Source organism: Rana temporaria, chromosome 2 (genome assembly GCF_905171775.1).
Source record: "Rana temporaria chromosome 2, aRanTem1.1, whole genome shotgun sequence".
Classification (NCBI taxonomy): Eukaryota; Metazoa; Chordata; class Amphibia; order Anura; family Ranidae; genus Rana; species Rana temporaria.
In genome coordinates, this window is record NC_053490.1 from 480640598 (window position 1) to 480658398 (window position 17801).

At 47.9% G+C, this 17801-nt stretch overlaps 1 protein-coding gene and 1 pseudogene across 5 annotated transcripts in view; one reads left to right on the forward strand and one right to left on the reverse strand.

The window, feature by feature from the left end:
• Positions 1–1130: 1130 nt before the first annotated feature.
• Positions 1131–1285, reverse strand: LOC120929844 (annotated as a pseudogene).
• A 1323-nt stretch (positions 1286–2608) lies between these two features.
• GBE1 (1,4-alpha-glucan branching enzyme 1) overlaps positions 2609–17801 on the forward strand; it is a 224084-nt gene continuing 208891 nt past the window's right edge. For 2 of the 5 annotated variants that reach the window (XM_040338757.1, XM_040338756.1), the window contains exons 1-2: positions 2609–2863; positions 9178–9273. In XM_040338757.1, the coding sequence (XP_040194691.1) occupies positions 2841–2863; positions 9178–9273 (119 nt within the window). In that variant the 5' untranslated portion in view covers positions 2609–2840. Of the gene's footprint in view, positions 2969–9177; positions 9274–17801 lie in introns of all 5 variants that reach the window. The other 3 variants (XM_040338760.1, XM_040338758.1, XM_040338759.1) reach the window with 3 other exon arrangements.

The following is a 17801-nucleotide window of genomic DNA, read 5'->3' on the forward strand; positions in this document are numbered from 1 at the left end:
CCTCCTGTGAAGAGGGACCCAAACCCTGATCCCCCGGGGCGTTAGGCTCCAGACGGGGACTGAGGTACCGTGGTCCGAGCAACCGAAGCCGACACGAACCCAACTTCCTCGGAGGGACTGCCGAAACAGAACCCTCCCAGTATTAGGTGGGGCTCCCCCGAAGGGAGACCCCATGAGAGCAAGTATACTAAGCCAGAAGGCCATGTCCACCCACTCCCAAGACGTTCAGGACTGGCCCGAGGACCGGCACCCTAATAATCTCACAGTGAACAAAACGTGCACAAACAAAAATAAGACAACAACGTGACAAACATAGGCTTAAATAAAAGAAAGTGGGGGAAAGGGATAGTGAAGAGGAGAGTGAAAGAAGTGGTCATTGTGATCAACAATGACCAGGCCCTCCGGTAGGGTTGCCACCTCATCCCTTTAAAACAGAACACATATGAATTACACAGGTTCTGTCGCTGATTAAGGTGGTAATTTAACTCAAGTGGAGCCTTATGTAAATTAAATTAGCCTCAGAACCTGTGGAATTCATATGTGTTCTGTTTTAAAGGGATGAGGTGGCAACCCTACCCTCAGGCCAGGAATAAAAAATTCCTCCGGTCCTAGCCAAAAGGCTCGGCCCAGGAGGCAGGTGCTAAAAAAAGTGTGTATCTGGTGCAGTGACTGTGGTATCTTAAATCCCTCACACACAGTGATCTTCAGATACCCCTGGACTGCCACTCCAGGGGCACATGCACCATAGGCTTTTCGTTCCATATCCGACCCCCCGACCGGCCAGTGCAGCCCTCCACCCCTGCCAGCCAACCCGGCGGATTTGCATGGTCCTACCCCGTCCACCACAGGGCATTACCAGCTCCTCCTACCGGATCGCTGACAGAAATAGCACTGACACCAGCCAGCCAGAAGGCCAGACTAGAACTTGGCAAAAAGACCAAGACCAAGCGCAGCACCCATCCTCACCAGGAGCACCCTTCCAGATGGCTCAAACTCAACCATGGGCCGGCCCCCAGTAACTGTCGGGCAGCACAGCGTAGTCGTTGCTGAAACCATCCTTCCAGGTGCAATGACGTCTTTGGATTGCATCCACCCTCCCCATGTAGGAGGTGCTTCTGCGATCCGCAGACAACTGATAAGAACAGATACCACACTCAATCCTAGCCAAAAGGCCGAGAAGCGACAGGGAAGACACCACGATCAGCAGGGCCACAGTGCAATGGCCGAGCCTCGCCCTGGGAGAACCACCTTCATGATCATGGTGTCTCCCCTGCCAGGTAAGTATTGTGTCAATGGTAGTAAACACAAACACAGGACCTGCACAGATCTTCTCTCTCTGAGCCCTTTTTGGTTCAGAGAGAGAAGAAAGCAGGTCCTGTGTGAGTACGAACAGCACATACACACTTGCTTACACCTAGTGATTGCCCTGTCACTGTGTCATTAGTACAGTGTATAGCATTTTCTTTACTGATTAGTGTAACTAGCAGAGTGACATATACACATGCAGCACTGAAAGCTGAAAAATGGTCGGGGCAGGAAGGGGGTGAAAGTGCCCAGTAGGCAAGTGGTTAAGGGGGTGTGGCAGGGGGCCGTATCCTATGTCTTCATACATTGGTTAGCGGGTGGCCCTCATTCCCATCTCAAAATGTTGGGCGGTATGTACAAACGAATGCCCCACCCCTAATTAAAGTAATACTCCGCCTACAGAGAATGTTGGTGCAGTGTCACATTCTGCTCCCTATGACAGAATGCTGCGGAAGTGACGTTTTTTCGCCTCCATCTTGCTACACCCCACACTCCTGGACAATAAAGATAGAGTGAGAAGGGAGCAAGCGGACATCTTGTTACACCCACCGGAGTTTTAGATTTGAGACTTATTTTCAACACAAAACGGACCTTATATGCTTAAAGACAGTATTTGGAAATCCGACGGACTGTTTAAATGTTAAATGTTGAAAGCAGAAGCAAACCTGCTGACCTTACATGTTTGCTCATGTGACAAAAAACCTCTGATTTTCACATTTAACATCTAAACAGTCCGTCGTATTTAAAAACACTGTATTTAAGCATATAAGCTCCGTTTTGTGTTGAAAAAAGGGGGGGAATCTAAAACTCAGATGGGTGTAACAAGATGTCCGCTTGCCCCCTTCTCACTCTATCATTACTGTGCAAGAATGTGGGGTGTAGCAAGATGGCACGACAGAACGTGACTTCCGGAGCATTCTGTGATGGGGAGCAGAATGTGACAACACATTGGCAACAATGGTGTTTTAATCCAAAACTAAAAGATTACTTAATACAGCTCCCTATATCAGAAGTGCTTTGTGTATAAAGCCCACTCTCATATAGAAACATCCTTAGGAGAGGGATGTTCCACATCTAGACGCAAACTGATTATTTCTATACTAGATGCAGGCACACTGATGCAAGTTTGGATTTGTTTTAAATGAAGTTGAATGATTCACATCATTTGACGTGAACTGTTTTCCTGTTAGCTGGGGTTGCCGAGCAACAGGAAGGACGTCTGAGTGCAGCGCACTGTGGGTAAATGAAAACGAGGCTTGGCACCCGGAAGGAGCTAACTCTGTGATCGAGTGAGCAAATATAGCACTAGGAGAGTGAAGGACTTGTCAGGCAGTGTGCGCCATCAATTTATGGTGCTATATGTGTGGGAGGAGAGTGAGGAGGGACGCTAATTGGTGTATATTATTAGTTCGGAAAAGCGATTGGTCAGACCCATGTACCTCATACCGGAAGCAGGAAGAGAATGTCAGAGTGTCTGCAAGGGGAGGGAGGCCAGTGACAGCCAGTTGTGAAGAAATCTGCGTCTAGAGAACAGCATGGACGGCAAGAGGTCCACGGGGTGAGGGAGATACTGTCTGCACCCAACAGCCTGCCGCATGGCATGCTAAGCTTGCTGCACTCTGCTGTCCTATCTCTGCTCGGGGTGAAGGGGCCACACTGACAGGTGATCAGCAGGTTTCATACAAACTGTCATAGACCGTGCACACACATATTATAAATAGACATGCAATACTATGAGGGGACCTAGTGAGTGTATACTATTGTGCATGCAGAGACATAAGGAGTGCATATGCAATACTATGAGGAGACCTAGTGAGTGTATACTATTGTGCATGCAGAGACATAAGGACTGCATATGCAGTAATATAAAGAGATGCAATGAGCACACGTACATTAATATAAATGAATGTAGTGAGCAGACACACAATAGTATAAAGAGTGCACACAGTAATATAAAGAGTGCACACAGTAATATAAAGAGTGCACACAGTAATATAAAGAGTGCACACAGTAATATAAAGAGTGCACACAGTAATATAACGAGACATAAAGAGTGCACACAGTAATATAAAGAGTGCACACAGTAATATAACGAGACATAAAGAGTGCACACAGTAATATAAAGAGTGCACACAGTAATATAAAGAGTGCACACAGTAATATAAAGAGTGCACATAGTAATATAAAGAGTGCACACAGTAATATAAAGAGACGCAAAGAGTGCACACAGTAATATAAAGAGTGCACACAGTAATATAAAGAGACATAAAGCGTGCACACAGTAATATAAAGAGACATAAAGCGTGCACACAGTAATGTAAAGAGTGCACACAGTAATGTAAATAGACGTAAAGAGTGCACACAGTAATATAATGAGACATAACAGGTGCACACGGTAATATAAATAGTTCACAGACATTAATATAAATGAACCTAGTAAGTGCACACACAATATATAGAGACATAACAAGTGCACTCACAATCATACCTAGCGACATACAAGTGCACTCACAATCATACCTAGCGACATACAAGTGCACTCACAATCATACCTAGCGACATACAAGTGCACACATAGTAATCTAAATAGACACATGTATTAATAGACATAACAAGTGCATATGCAATAATATAGCTAGACCTAGCGAGTGCACACATAATAGTATACAGAGACATAGGGGCAGATCCACGTAGCGCGGCGCATCTTCCCGCCAGGCATAGCGTATCCAAGATACACTACGCCGCAACTTTTTTTTTTTCAAATCCACAAAGAATGCGCGCCGTAAGTTACGGCGGCGTAGTGTATCTTTGGCGACGTAAGGGCGCGCAATTCAAAACGATGTGATGGGGGCGTGTTTTATGTAAATACATCGTGACCCGACGTAAACACCGTTTTTTTTTACGGCGCATGCGCCGTCCGTGGGGGTATCCCAGTGCGCATGCTCGAAATTAAACCGGAACAAACCAATGCTTCCGACGGTGATGTCATTCTACGCAAATCCCTATTTGCGAACGACTTGCGCAAACAACGTAAAAAATTTAAAATTCGACGTGGGAACGATGGCCATACTTAACATTGAGTACGCCACCATATAGCAGCTTTAACTATACGCCGGAAAAAGCTGAACGCAAATGACGTAAAAAAATGCGCTGGCCGGACGAAGGTTCGTGGATCGCCGTAACTAGCTCATTTGCATACTCGACGCGGAATTCGACGGAAATGCCACCTAGCGGCCGGCAGAAAAAATGCACCTAAGATCCGACGGCGTACTAAGACGTACGCCTGTTGGATCGACCCGAGATGCAGTCGTATCTTGTTTTGTAGATACAAAACAAAGATACAACGCGGGAAATTAAAAATTACGCCGGCGTAATTCTTTTGTGGATCTGCCCCATAGCGCGCGCACACACAAACAATAACATAAAGAGCCATAACGAGTGAAAACAGCAATCTAAAGCGGTGTTTCTGAACTGCAGTCCTCAAAGCACCCTAACAGGTCATGTTTTCAGGCTTTCCATTATTTTGTACGTGTGATTTGATCAGTTTCACTGCAGATTTGCACTACAGTCCATTTAACATGGTTTGCCTATGGAACCCGTTCTGTAGAGCAAATATGCAAATAGCACTAAAACTGCATAGGTGTGAATCCAGCCTTAGTAATCGCGGGCGCGCTGGACAGGTAAGTGTGCATGTTTTAAAAGTCAGCAGCTGCCGTATTTGTAGTTGCTGACTTAAAAAAAAAAAATCGGCGGAACCTCCCCTTTAAGGACTGGAGTTGAAAAACACTGATCTAAAGAGACCTAGTGAGTGCACACACAATCGTATATAGCGTCATAACAAGTGCACATGCAATAATTGAAAGCAAAGTTCGACCCAAAAGTAGAACCTCTGCTTATCTGCTACACCCCCCCCTCTTTTCGGTGCCACATTTGGCACCTTTCAAGGGGGAAGAGGGGAAAGGGTACCGTTTTTTGACAGGTGCCCTTACCCACTTCCGGAAGATTGCGTCGCGGCGCTGTCCCTCGGAAGGTTTGCCCCCTCCTCCTTCCTCCGCCAGCCGGACCAGTTAGAGAGCACAGCGCGATATGCGCAGTAGGGAACCGTCTGTAAAGCCAAACGTTTTCCCTTACCACGAATGGCAGTGGCAGCACCCTAGAGACGTTCTGAAAATCGGCTGGGGTGCTGACATTGCTGGACTTCAGGACAGCTAAATGTCCTAATATTAACCATTTTAAGCCCCGAGCCTGTTTTTCAGATTCGGTGTTTACGGGACTAAAACATTTTTTTTTGCTATAAAATTACTTAAAACCCCCAAACATTATATATATATTTTTTCTAACACCCTAGAGAATAAAATGGCAGTCATTGCAATACTTTTTGTCACACCGTATTTGCGCAGCGGTCTTACAAGCGCACTTTTTTTGGAAAAAAATCACTTTTTTAAATTAAAAAATAAGACAACAATAAATTTGGCCCAATTTTTTTATATATTGTGAAAGATAATGTTACGCCGAGTAAAATGATACCCAACATGTCACACTTAAAAATTGCGCCCGCTCGTGGCATGGCGTAAAATTTTACCATTAAAAATCTCGATGGGCGACGTTTAAAAAATTCTACAGGTTGCATTTTTTGAGTTACAGAGTAGGCCTAGGGCTAGAATTATTGCTCTCGCTCTAACGATCGCGGCGATACCTCACTTGAACACCGTTTTCATATGCGGGCGCTACTCGCGTATGCGTTCGCTTCTGCGCGCCAGCTCGTCGGGACTGGGCGCTTTAAAAAAATTTTTGGGGGGTTTTCGTATTTATTTTTATTTATTTTACAATTTTTAACACTGAAATAAAAAAAAAAAATTATCACTTTTATTCCTATTACAAGGAATGTAAACATCCCTTGTAATAGAAAAAAGCATGACAGGTCCTCTTAAATATGAGATCTGGGGTCAAAAAGACCTCAGATCTTATATTTAGGCTTAAATGCAAAAAAAAAAAAAAACAAAAAATTTGAAACTGTCATTTTTTTAAATGACAAAAAAAAAATGTGCCTTTAAGACACTGGGCGGGACTGACGTTTTGACGTCACTTCCGCCCAGCAGAGCTATGGGGACGGGTGATGGAGATTTTTCCTTCACTCGCAACCCCACACAGCTGCCGAACAGTCCCGATCGCCTCCGCCCTCTCCCGCCACCTCTCCCGCCACCGATAACGGCGATCTTGCGGCGAATCCGCCGCGGAGACCGCCGTTATCGCTGACAGGACCGCCCACTGAAGAGATGAATATCTCAGTTGTGGCAGCAGCTGCTGCCGTTACCAAGATATCCATCTTCAAAGTGATGACGTATAACGACGGTGGGCGGTCGGTAACTAGTTAAAAGTCAGCAGCTACAGTATGTGTAGCTGCTGACTTTTAATTTTTCCTTGCGGGGGAGGGGGGGGCTCTCCTTCTTAACCACTTAAGACCCGGACCAAGGCCCCTTTTTTGCGATTCGGCACTGCGTCGTTTTAACTGACAATTGCGCGGTCGTGCGACATGGCTCCCAAACAAAATTGGCGTCTTTTTTTTTTCACAAATAGAGCTTTCTTTTGGTGGTATTTGATCACCTCTGCGCTTTTTTTTTTTTGCGCTATTAACAAAAATAGAGCGACAATTTTGAAAAAAATGCAATATTTTTAACTTTTTGCTATAATAAATATCCCCCAAAAATATATAAAAAAAAAGTTTTTTTCCTCAGTTTAGGCCGATACGTATTATTCTACATATTTTTGGTAAAAAAAAAAAAAAATCGCAATAAGCGTTTATCGATTGGTTTGCACAAAATGTATGGCGTTTACAAAATAGGGGATAGTTTTATAGCCTTTTTATTTTTTTTTTACTACTAATGGCGGCGATCAGCAATTTTTTTTTTCTTTTCGTGACTGTGACATTATGGCGGACACATCGGACAATTTTGACACATTTTTGGGACCATTGTCATTTTCACAGCAAAAAATTCTATACAAATGCATTGTTTACTGTGAAAATGACAATTTCAGTTTGGGAGTTAACCACTAGGGGGCGCTGAAGGGGTTAAGTGTGACCTCATATGTGTTTCTAACTGTAGGGGGCGGGGCTGTATGTGTGACGTCATTGATCGCCTTTCCCTATATCAGGGAACAGACGATCAATGACAGCGCCACAACGAAGAACAGGGAAGGTGTGTTTACACACACCTCTCCCCGTTCTTCAGCTCCGGGAACCGATCTCGGGAGTCCGGCGGTGATCGGTCCATGGGTCCCGCGGTCAGGGAGCTTCGGACCGGGTCGCGGGCGCGCACCCGGGACCCACGGCTGGGCTTTTAACAATCACGTACAGGTACATGATTGTGCACAGCCGTGCCATTCTGCCGACGTATATCGGCGTAAGGCGGTCCTTAAGTGGTTACCGTATTTATCGGCATATAACACGCACCGGCGTATAACGCGCACCCTAATTTTAAGAGGGAAGTTTCAGGAAAAAAACTTTAAACAGCCCATTTTATATTCCAAAGCCCCCCTGCACATTACACAGACCAAAGCCCCCCCCTGCACATTACATAGATACCAGCACATTGCACATAGATACCAGCACATTGCACATAGATACCAGCACATTGCACATAGATACCAGCACATTGCACATAGATACCAGCACATTGCACATAGATACCAGTACATTGCATAGATCTCGGCACATTGCACATACATACCAGCACATTGCAAATAGATACCAGCAAATTGCACATAGATACCAGTACATTGCATAGATCTCAGCACACTACGTAGCCCCCCCCCCCCCCATACACTACACAGCATTGTCTCCCTGCACAGTACAGCTCATTTACATTACACAGCCCCCTTGCACTCCCAGGAGACTGCCAATGTACTGTAAAGTTTAAAAATAAAGCACTGCCAGTCCCTTCTACATACCGTAGCTGACAGTTCCTTCTCATTCATTCTCACTGTGTTCCCCGGCTGGTCACATGATCGCTCTCCTCTCATGTGACCGCTCTCCTCCTCCAATCTGAAGCTACACTCGGAGGGGGAGGAGGAGCAAGAAGAGGAGAGAAGGGACAAACGATTCTTAATCTCTTTAGTACGGTACGCTGGCGTCCCAGGACCAGGAGAGGTAGGATGGCCGGCACGACACCCCCGCCCAATCCCCGCTCCCCCCCATTGGTAAAAAAATGACATCGGCGTATAACGCGCACCCCCGATTTCCCCCTGATTTTAGGGGGAAAAAAGTGCGCGTTATACGCCGATAAATACGGTAAATAGACAATGGGTACATATTAAATAATATAAGAAGACCTAGCGAGTGCACATACAATAGTATACAGAGACATAACAAGTGCACATACAATAATATACAGAGACATAACGAGTGCACATACAATAATATAAGAAGATATAATGAGCGCGCAAAGCCGCACACACAATAATATAAAGAGAAATAACGAGTGCACAGACAATATGAAGAGACATAACGAGCGCACTAGGGCTGAAACAATCGACATAATGAATTATCAAAAACGCCATCAACTATTTTCATAATCGATTAGTTGGTCAGCTGATTAGTTGGCTTGCATACAGAATGCATTATTTGTTAACATGTCAGGAAATACAGTGCACATACAGCTCAGTACACCATTCATGCATGTCAGTACATACAGCTCAGTACACCATTCATGCATGTCAGTACATACAGCTCAGTTCACTGACCATACATGTCAGTAAGTGCCTGGAAACGTGTGAATGTGTGAAGAGCAATGCCTTGTGGGGCATGTAGTCTTGGGCAGGAGAATGAAATGAGTGATTCTAAATGCAGAAGTTTTTTTTTTTAACTTGCTATAGGGGTACTCTGAAGGCAGGAGGAGCCAGAAGCGCCAGTGAGGGACTCCAGATAAGGAGAGTCTGGTCTGCTCTGTGCAAAACCATTACACAGAGCGGGTAAGTATAACAAGTTTGGCTACTAAAAATAAAAAAATCGGGGGGCGTGGCCGGGATGTGAAAGGGAGCAGACGTGCGTTAGCTGAGCTCCGCTCTTACCCTTATCCTGACTGACTTCCAGCGCAGATTCCTGCATCCAACACCCGTCTCGCAGGCACCCTGGGGCGGAAGAAGGCACCCGGTACCCCGCGAGCCCCTCCGCTGTCGCCGGGCAAGCTCCGTTCATCCTCGACGCCTGGAACCCGGGTCGAGACGGCCATCTTGCCCACGAGGCTCTCAGCCCTAGAGATGTCCGTCGATTTTCCACCCTTGCCTAATCCATCGGCATCCCATGCCGCCTCTCACGCTGAACTCCTGGCAGCAATCAAGGAGGGCCGGGACTCCGTGATGGTGAAGATTGACCATCTAGTGGCGGATGTCAGCCTCATTAGGCACGACATGGACAAATTTAGGGCCCGGTTCGCCGAGGCGGAGGGCCGCATTTCTCAGCTTGAGGACTCTACAAGGATTGACTCCAGAGATCTCCATGCCCTGCAATTACAGGTCAGAGCCCTGCAGGAGAAATCCATTGACACAGAGAACAGGCTCAGGAGAAATAACATCAGGATCCTTGGCCTCCCGGAGCGGGCGGAAGGGCCCAAGCCTGCGGAATTTACCGAAACCTTCCTCATCTCCCTGCTAGGCCTACCAGCCATGCCACCTACGTTTGTGGTCGAGCGGGCACACAGGGTTCCTCCTAAGCCTCCGGTCCCAGGGGCCCCTCCGCGGCCTTTCCTCCTTCGCCTACTGAACTACCGCGACAGAGATCGCATCCTGGCGGCTGCCAGGGAAAAGAGGGATCTGATGTATGAGGGAGCCAGGATCATGCTGTTCCCGGACTACTCTCCCGAGGTGCAACGCCAGCGCCGCTCCTTCACGGAGGTGAGAAGAAGTCTGCGTGACCAGGGCCTTAAATTCAGCCTGTTGTACCCTAGCAAGCTGCGGGTGATAGATGGGGATCGCACGCGCTTCTTCACGGACCCGGAGGCGGCTATGTCGTGGCTTGAGGCCCGCTGAGGAAGCATACCTCGTGGCAAGTAAGGCGGCTAGTTTTCTGCTTTTTCCCTGGGTCACCCCTTCCCCCCCCCCCCCCCGCTGTGGTGGGGACTCATTATTTGTTTTTTAGCAACGGCATATGGCCTCTGGGATCTCGATGATGATCAGTTTCTCCCCTTCTTCATCCTGATGAACTGTTCTGTGTTACTCTTTTCACTGTACCACTATCATCCGTTCCTTGCTGCCTGTTGTTGTCCCTGGTCCCTGACCCTGCTGCCGCAGGAAGATGGCTGCTTTTGTGCCCCCCAAGAGCTCTCTCTCTACATTGTGGATTGTGATCCGGTTCCCCTTATTTCTCTTGTCTCCCAGTACATACATTTTATTTGTTTTTTTTATTTATCTTTTTTTTCCTGCTAATGTGCTGACTTTGCTCCCTCACCATGGCATTGCACTCCGAGTGTCGTTACCCCCCGGGCCTTGGCCCTTATGCCCTACCCAGGCAGGGAATCTGCTCATACTACTATGCAGAGTTGGAAGCTCAGCGCGCCGACAGAGAGGCGCATCACTCAGAAATCCAGGAACTGTGACGCGCGGAAGCCGTCAACCCCCCCCCCCCCCCCCCCCCCCCCCCCCCTGCACTCGTGCTCTATACTGATTTTTATTTTTTAGTTTTAAGTTTTTTTTTGTCCTACTTTTGTGCCCTATCCCACTGGGGCACTGTGTCCATGAACATTGACCGCAGGCCCCCGCCGTGAGAGGGCAGCCTCGCGGATGCCGTGTAGGGCCCAAGTTTGAGGGCTCATTTACACCTTATGTTTTTGACTGTTCTTGTTTGGGGAAAAACTATTCCCACCCCTCGGGCAGTTGCTGGAGGGATGGGACATAGTCGGATAGGCACCTGGTGCCTGGGAAGTTTGTTGTTTTTTGTGTTCAATGTGTATGCTCTGCTCAATGTCTTTTGCTCTATAAGGATGGTACCCTGCACAGGTTCTGTTGACATGTTTTGTGGTGTACCCGGGGACCTGCTGCTCCTGGGGTGTCTCGTGATGCTCATAAATTGGTATCCTGCCCTCTCTCCACCCCCTCGGCCTGATGGCTGACCGCCCGCCTAACTCATTCTCTATCCTTTCTTGGAATGTAAGGGGTCTCAACTCCAAGTTTAAAAGGGCCACCCTTTTTCAGTATTTAAAGTCCCGCCCTGCACAACTAATCTTGCTCCAGGAGACTCACCTCATGGGCAGCAGGATTCTGACCTTAAAAAAACCCTGGGTTCAGCGAGCGATACATGCTACATATTCCACGTATGCTAGGGGGGTGACAATCCTTGTCCATAAGAACTTTCCCTGTGTGATTGAGGAAGTCCGCACGGACCCCCTGGGTAAATATGTGGTACTTGTTTTTACATTATGGTCACAGAGGTACATTGTTGTCAATATGTATATTCCCCCTCCCTTCTCTTCAGCCCTACTGTATGAGGTTTTGGATAAGATTGCGCCTTTCTGCCCGGGGAAGATTATGGTAATGGGGGACTTTAATGCCATCTTGTCCCAAGAACTAGATAGACCTACCCCGCCGAAATCTCGGTCCTCCGACCTGCTGGCCTGGGCTCAGGCGGTGGGCCTGGAGGAGGTCTGGAGGTGGAAGCACCCGGATGTGCGTGCATATTCCTGCTACTCTGCTTCTTACAAGACCGCGTCCCGGATAGATCTGGCCTTCTCTAACCCTGCACTGTTAGCGGACGTGCTGGAGGCGGACTATCTCCCCAGCGGTCTGTCGGATCATAGCCCGCTGTTGGTGGTGCTCCGCTCTCCGGCCTCGCGCTGTGCCGCTCTCTGGAGACTAGGTGTACAATGGGTGAATCATCCAGACGTGGCCGCTACTGTACCCCCCCTACTGACTGAATTCTGGGAGCGAAATGCTGATACGGCCCCCCCGGCCATAGTCTGGGACACCTTTAAGGCGTATACAAGGGGGCAGTACATCTCCTCTATAGCCAGTGTCAAAAAGCAGCATTCGGCACAGCAGGGTGACTTAGAACAACTGGTTACAGACCGCACAGCTGCATACAATGCTGACCCCTCGTCAGACCACTTTGGGCTGATGATGGCGGCCCAGCGTGACTTACACCTCCACGTGGCCGAGGCCACTCGTCTGGAAATGCATAAGGGTAGGCAGAGGGCCTTCGAACAGGGTGACAGAAACGGACGTTTTCTGGCCATGATGGCTCAACACGATCAACCTCTCACAACTATATCTCTCCTCCAGACCCCGGGAGGGGGGACAGTGTCCTCCCCTCAAGACATACTACAGACCTTTAAGGACTTTTATGGGACGCTCTACACCTCTGGGCTGCCGGCGGACTTCCGACCTGAGACGCTAAATGATCTACTTGACCCTTTGGCGCTGGGCTGGCTCTCCGACCAGGAGAGGGAGGCCCTAGTACAGCCGTTTACAGCTCTCGAGGTCCAGATTGCCATCCAGTCCTTTCCACCGGGCAAAGCGCCCGGACCGGATGGACTTCCCTTAGATTTCTATAGGGCTCATGCTAGCCTCCTGGCGCCCCTGTTGGCTCAGCTATACACTACGTGTTTGGCTGATGGCAACCTCCCAGCTTCTATGTACCATGCCCATCTGACATTGATACATAAACCTCCCAAAGATCCTACTTCCTGTGGCTCCTACCGCCCCATTGCATTACTGAACACTGACTTTAAAGTGCTCACCAAGCTGTTAGCCCTGAGGTTATACCCCATGTTGCCCACGGTAATAGACCCCGACCAGACGGGGTTCATGCCCAGAAGGTCTACGGACGTCAATCTCCGGAGGCTCTTCACCAACATCCATACCCGACACATTAATACCGGAACGAGGTCTGTGGCCTCGTTAGATGTGGAAAAGGCCTTTGACACAGTCGAGTGGCCTTTCCTGTGGGAGACTCTGCGCCGAATGGGATTTCCATTACTTTTCATAACTTGGTTACAGGTAATCTACAGGGCCCCTACATCGTCAGTACGCCTGGGCGGTGGTGTTTCCGCCCCCTTTCAGCTTTCCCGTGGCACTAGGCAGGGCTGCCCTCTTTCCCCGGCCTTATTTGCCCTTGCCATCGAACCAGTAGCAGAGGCATTACGTACATCTTGTCACATTAAGGGACTCAGGGTGGGTCTGCTGGAAGAGAGAGTGGCCTTATACGCTGACGATATGTTGCTTTTCCTAAACGATGCTGGCCCCTCCCTGCAGGGTGCTCTCTCTGTACTGGACACGTTCGCCCTGGTCACTGGACTCAGGGTAAACTGGTCCAAATCCCTCCTATTCCCAATAGACCAGGCTGCCAGATCTACCTCCCCTCAGGACAACCCCCTATGCTGGGTAGACACGTTTAAATACTTGGGAGTACAGGTTTCTACCTCGGCCTCTGACTTCATCCCCCTTAATCTTTCCCCTGTTTTGGTAGACGCCCAGTCCAAATTCAAAGCATGGGGCAACCTTCCTCTGTCGGTATGGGGAAGGGTGAATCTTCTAAAAATGAAAATAGTCCCCAGACTTCTCTACCTCTTCCGACATTCGCCGCAGTGGGTGCCTAAGTCCTTTTTTGCTAAACTAAATCGACTTTTTTCCTCCTTTATCTGGGGGACCTCTTCTCCGAGGTATAAGCTATCTACCTTAATGAGGCCGCGAACGCAGGGTGGAATGGCATTTCCCGACTGTCACAAGTACTACCTCGCCGCCCAGCTGGTAACGGCGGCCTGGTGGCTGAAGCCAGATGGTACAAACACCTCCACTGCTCTTGAGGCCTCGGTGGTTGGCTCGTTGGAGGCCCTTCGGCTTTTGCTTTTCAGGGGCCCCCGCGCGCCATACTCTCTGACCCCCTCTATGACCACCACCCTGCGGGCGTGGCGAACTGGCCTGGCCATTGAAAAATGTAAGCCCACTGAAATTTCACCCAACGCCCCGATCTGGAAAAACCCTACATTGGACCATTTTTACAGACTGATGGATCCCCTTGCGTGGTCGAAGTACGGCGTGAAACTGATATCACATATTATTTCGCAGAACACACTGAAAACCTTTCCCGAGCTTTCGTCAGAATTCAATCTGCCCTCTCACTATCGTTTCAGGTACCTACAATTATCGCACGCTTTCTCGGCGCAGTTTCCCTTGTCCTCCTGTGTTGTGGCCCAGTCGGAGTTGGAGAGGACGCTTAGATTTGATTGTGGCGTGAAGCCCACCTCGCACGTATACTCCTTCCTACTCTTTGTGTCCCCCCCTCCCCTTGACGGGCTGCGAGCCAGGTGGCAAACGGACATTCCCACACTAGATTCAGACGACTGGGATGACATATGGGACCTTCCCTTCTCCACGCTGGTGTCAGTTCGTGACAGACTGGTACAATTCAAAATAGTGCATAGGGCATACTTTACCCCCCACAGGTTACACAAAATGAACCCCACACACTCACAGGAGTGCTGGCGTTGTGGCGCCTCCCCAGGCGATTTTTCACATATTTTCTGGAAATGCCCTGAGGTGGTGCATTATTGGGAGGCTGTGTTGGAACTGACCAACAAAATTGCTGGGACTCAATTACCCTTGACTATGGAGGTGTGCCTCCTGGGCATCGTAGACAACATTATCCGAACCTCTGCCAAGCGCACACTAGTGAGCGTACTGCTCTTTTATGCCCGTAAAAATGTGGCCATGCATTGGAAAAAACCCTCACCCCCATCCCTGGTACGGTGGCGGCGCCTGGTAAACACCAGCCTTCCCTTATATAAAGACACGTATGCCAATCGCGGATGTCCGCAAAAGTATGATAAGGTATGGCGGGTCTGGGTGGAGGAGCCGGAGACTGCTGGCTAAGACATTCTATTTTTTGATGTGGCATTCCCCCCCCCCCCCCCCCCGCCACCCCCTTCCTTAACTATGTCGGTTGATACGAACCTCAGTTGGATATCATGTATAGCTGCAAGGGTTACTGTCTCTCGAATGTATCAGCTGCATCTCATGACGAATTGTAAGACGTTGAGCTGTCTATGTCCTGTATTGTCTAAATGTACTGTGTATTGTGTTTGAAATTCTTCAATAAAAATATTTTCAAAAAAAAAAAAAAAAAAAAAAAATCAGCAATTACAATCACTTTAAGGGCTCTGTGCAGGGAAGATTAGCATCTGAACCCAGAGAAGCTAGAGGCTGATAATCTGGAGGTAATATAAGCCATTATAATTACATTTAAAGTAAAAGTTTACCCCAGTATTTTGAATTGCATTTAAAATGATAAAATCCATGAAAAATAAGTCTCAGCCTGTAGTATTACTTTAAAATAAAAGATTCATTTGTACTCGTGCAAATGCTCCAATACCCAAGACCCCTTTCACACTGAGGGCGTATTGCAGGCGCTATAGCGTTAAAAATAGCGCCTGCAATCCGCCCTCAAATAGCTGCTCCATTGTCTCCAGTGTGAAAGCCCGAGGGCTTTCACACTGGAGCGTTGCGCTAGTAGGACGGTAAAAAAAGTCCTGCTAGCCACATCTTTGGAGGGGTGAAGTAGCGGTGTGTATACCGCTCCTCCACAACTGCTGCCCATTGAAATCAATGGGACAGCGCGGCTATACCGGTCCGCAATATGCTGCTTCAGCAGCGCATTCTGGGCGGTTTTAACCCTTTCTGGGCCGCTAACGGGGGTAAAAACGCCACGCTAGCGGCCGAAATGCGACACAAATCTGCCCATATCGTCGGCGGTAAAAAAGCACAGTATTACCGCCGACACTGTGGGTGGCTCAGTGTGAAAGGGGTCTAAAGATGATACCTTTTGCGGTGCAAAATAAATTATACACTTTTTTTTTTTTTTTTTTAGGTTTTTATCTGACAAGTTAAAGTGTTTGTTACCCTAGAAAAAAAAATCCTGTTTCTTTAGCCTAGATTCACGCTGACAGCGGGATTGAAATCATGCGAGTTCAGCTGAACTCGCACAATTTCATATCCGCATGTTAGGCCGACTTCGGGAGCGATTTCAAAGACCTCTGTGCGGGTTCATTCACAGATGTCTGTACAAATCGCACCCTGAAGTCACCAAAAGTAGTACAAAAACTACTTTTGGGAATCTGTGCAGCGCTGCAAAGTCGGATTTGGACAGTGCCATTTGCTGTCAATAGCTGCCGATTTGACATGTCAAATCACATCAATGTGAACCTAGGCTAAAAGCATGGTTTACAGCATAGTGCTTGTGCTGTGTAGTTTAGCCCTCTGTAACACCTGAAATATCTGGCTGGTTCTGCCCTCCCCCTGTAAACTGACCACTGTTTATCATGGCTGCTGACCCCTGACACCGTGGTCAGTTTACATGCCTCTGTCATCTGCAGCTATCCTGTCTCTCCTCTGTCCTCCCTCTCCCCCCTTCCTCCTTGCCTGTCTGCTCTGTGTCAAGTGCCCACCCCCTCCTGCTGCTGAAATAACAATTAAAGTCGTATATAATCCTGTGTGTTTTCCAATGCTGTGTGCCCCTCCCTCTGTGATTTAATAAAAACAAAAAATGATGTGTATACCTGATTTCAGAGCGCCTCTCGGCGATCATGTGACCGGCCGGCTCTCTCCTCTTCTCGTCCTGACCAACTTCAGAGGGGGAAATCTCAGGCCCATCCGCTACAGCTGTCAGACGGGGAGAAGAGAGCCGGGCCGGTCACTTGAGCGCTGAGGGGTATATACAGGATTATGTAAAGTTAAATTAGTGGGTTAGAGTGTTTTTAAACCTAGTTACACCACTTGTACCTACAGGTATGCCTATAATGAGACTTACTTGTAGGTACTGTAAATATCTCCTAAACCTGCACCTGAACAAATGGTTCGCTCATGCTTGCACTGGAGTGACGTCATCGCGGCTCCGGCCAATCACAGCGGCGGAGCCCGCGAATCCGGAAATAACTCCAGGAGACATGTCTCCGGTCACAGCCGTGTGCAGGGCCACTGCAACAGCTTTGTTTTAAGGAAAGTATTTAATAATGAGCAACTATGCGATGTGTACTAGCTTATTATGCTTTTGTCTTACAGTTTTTTTTTTTTTGTTTTGTTTGGGGGTTTACAACCACTTTAATATAAAGAGGCATAACAAGTGTACACACAATTATATTAAGAGACAAGTGCACACGTTATAATATTAGGACAGATAATGAGTGAACACACAATAGTATAAATAGACATAGTGCACACAATAATATAGAGACCTACCAATTGCACACACAATAATATATAAATAAATACGTGTGCACACAAATAAAATAAAACCATAAGGATGAGTTTCAACCCACTTGAGCAAACCTACCAGGAAGCTGTAACTCAACTAAGCAGTCATCTGCAGCTGTGGCAATTTCCCACCCTGCAACCACAAGTACACCAAGTGTCTGTATACATGAGGCAGGGAATGTCTCAGCTGCGTATAAATAGCTCAGTACAGTTACAGCTTCCTGGTGGGTTTGGACTAGGATCCAAACATGTCCAATTTTATC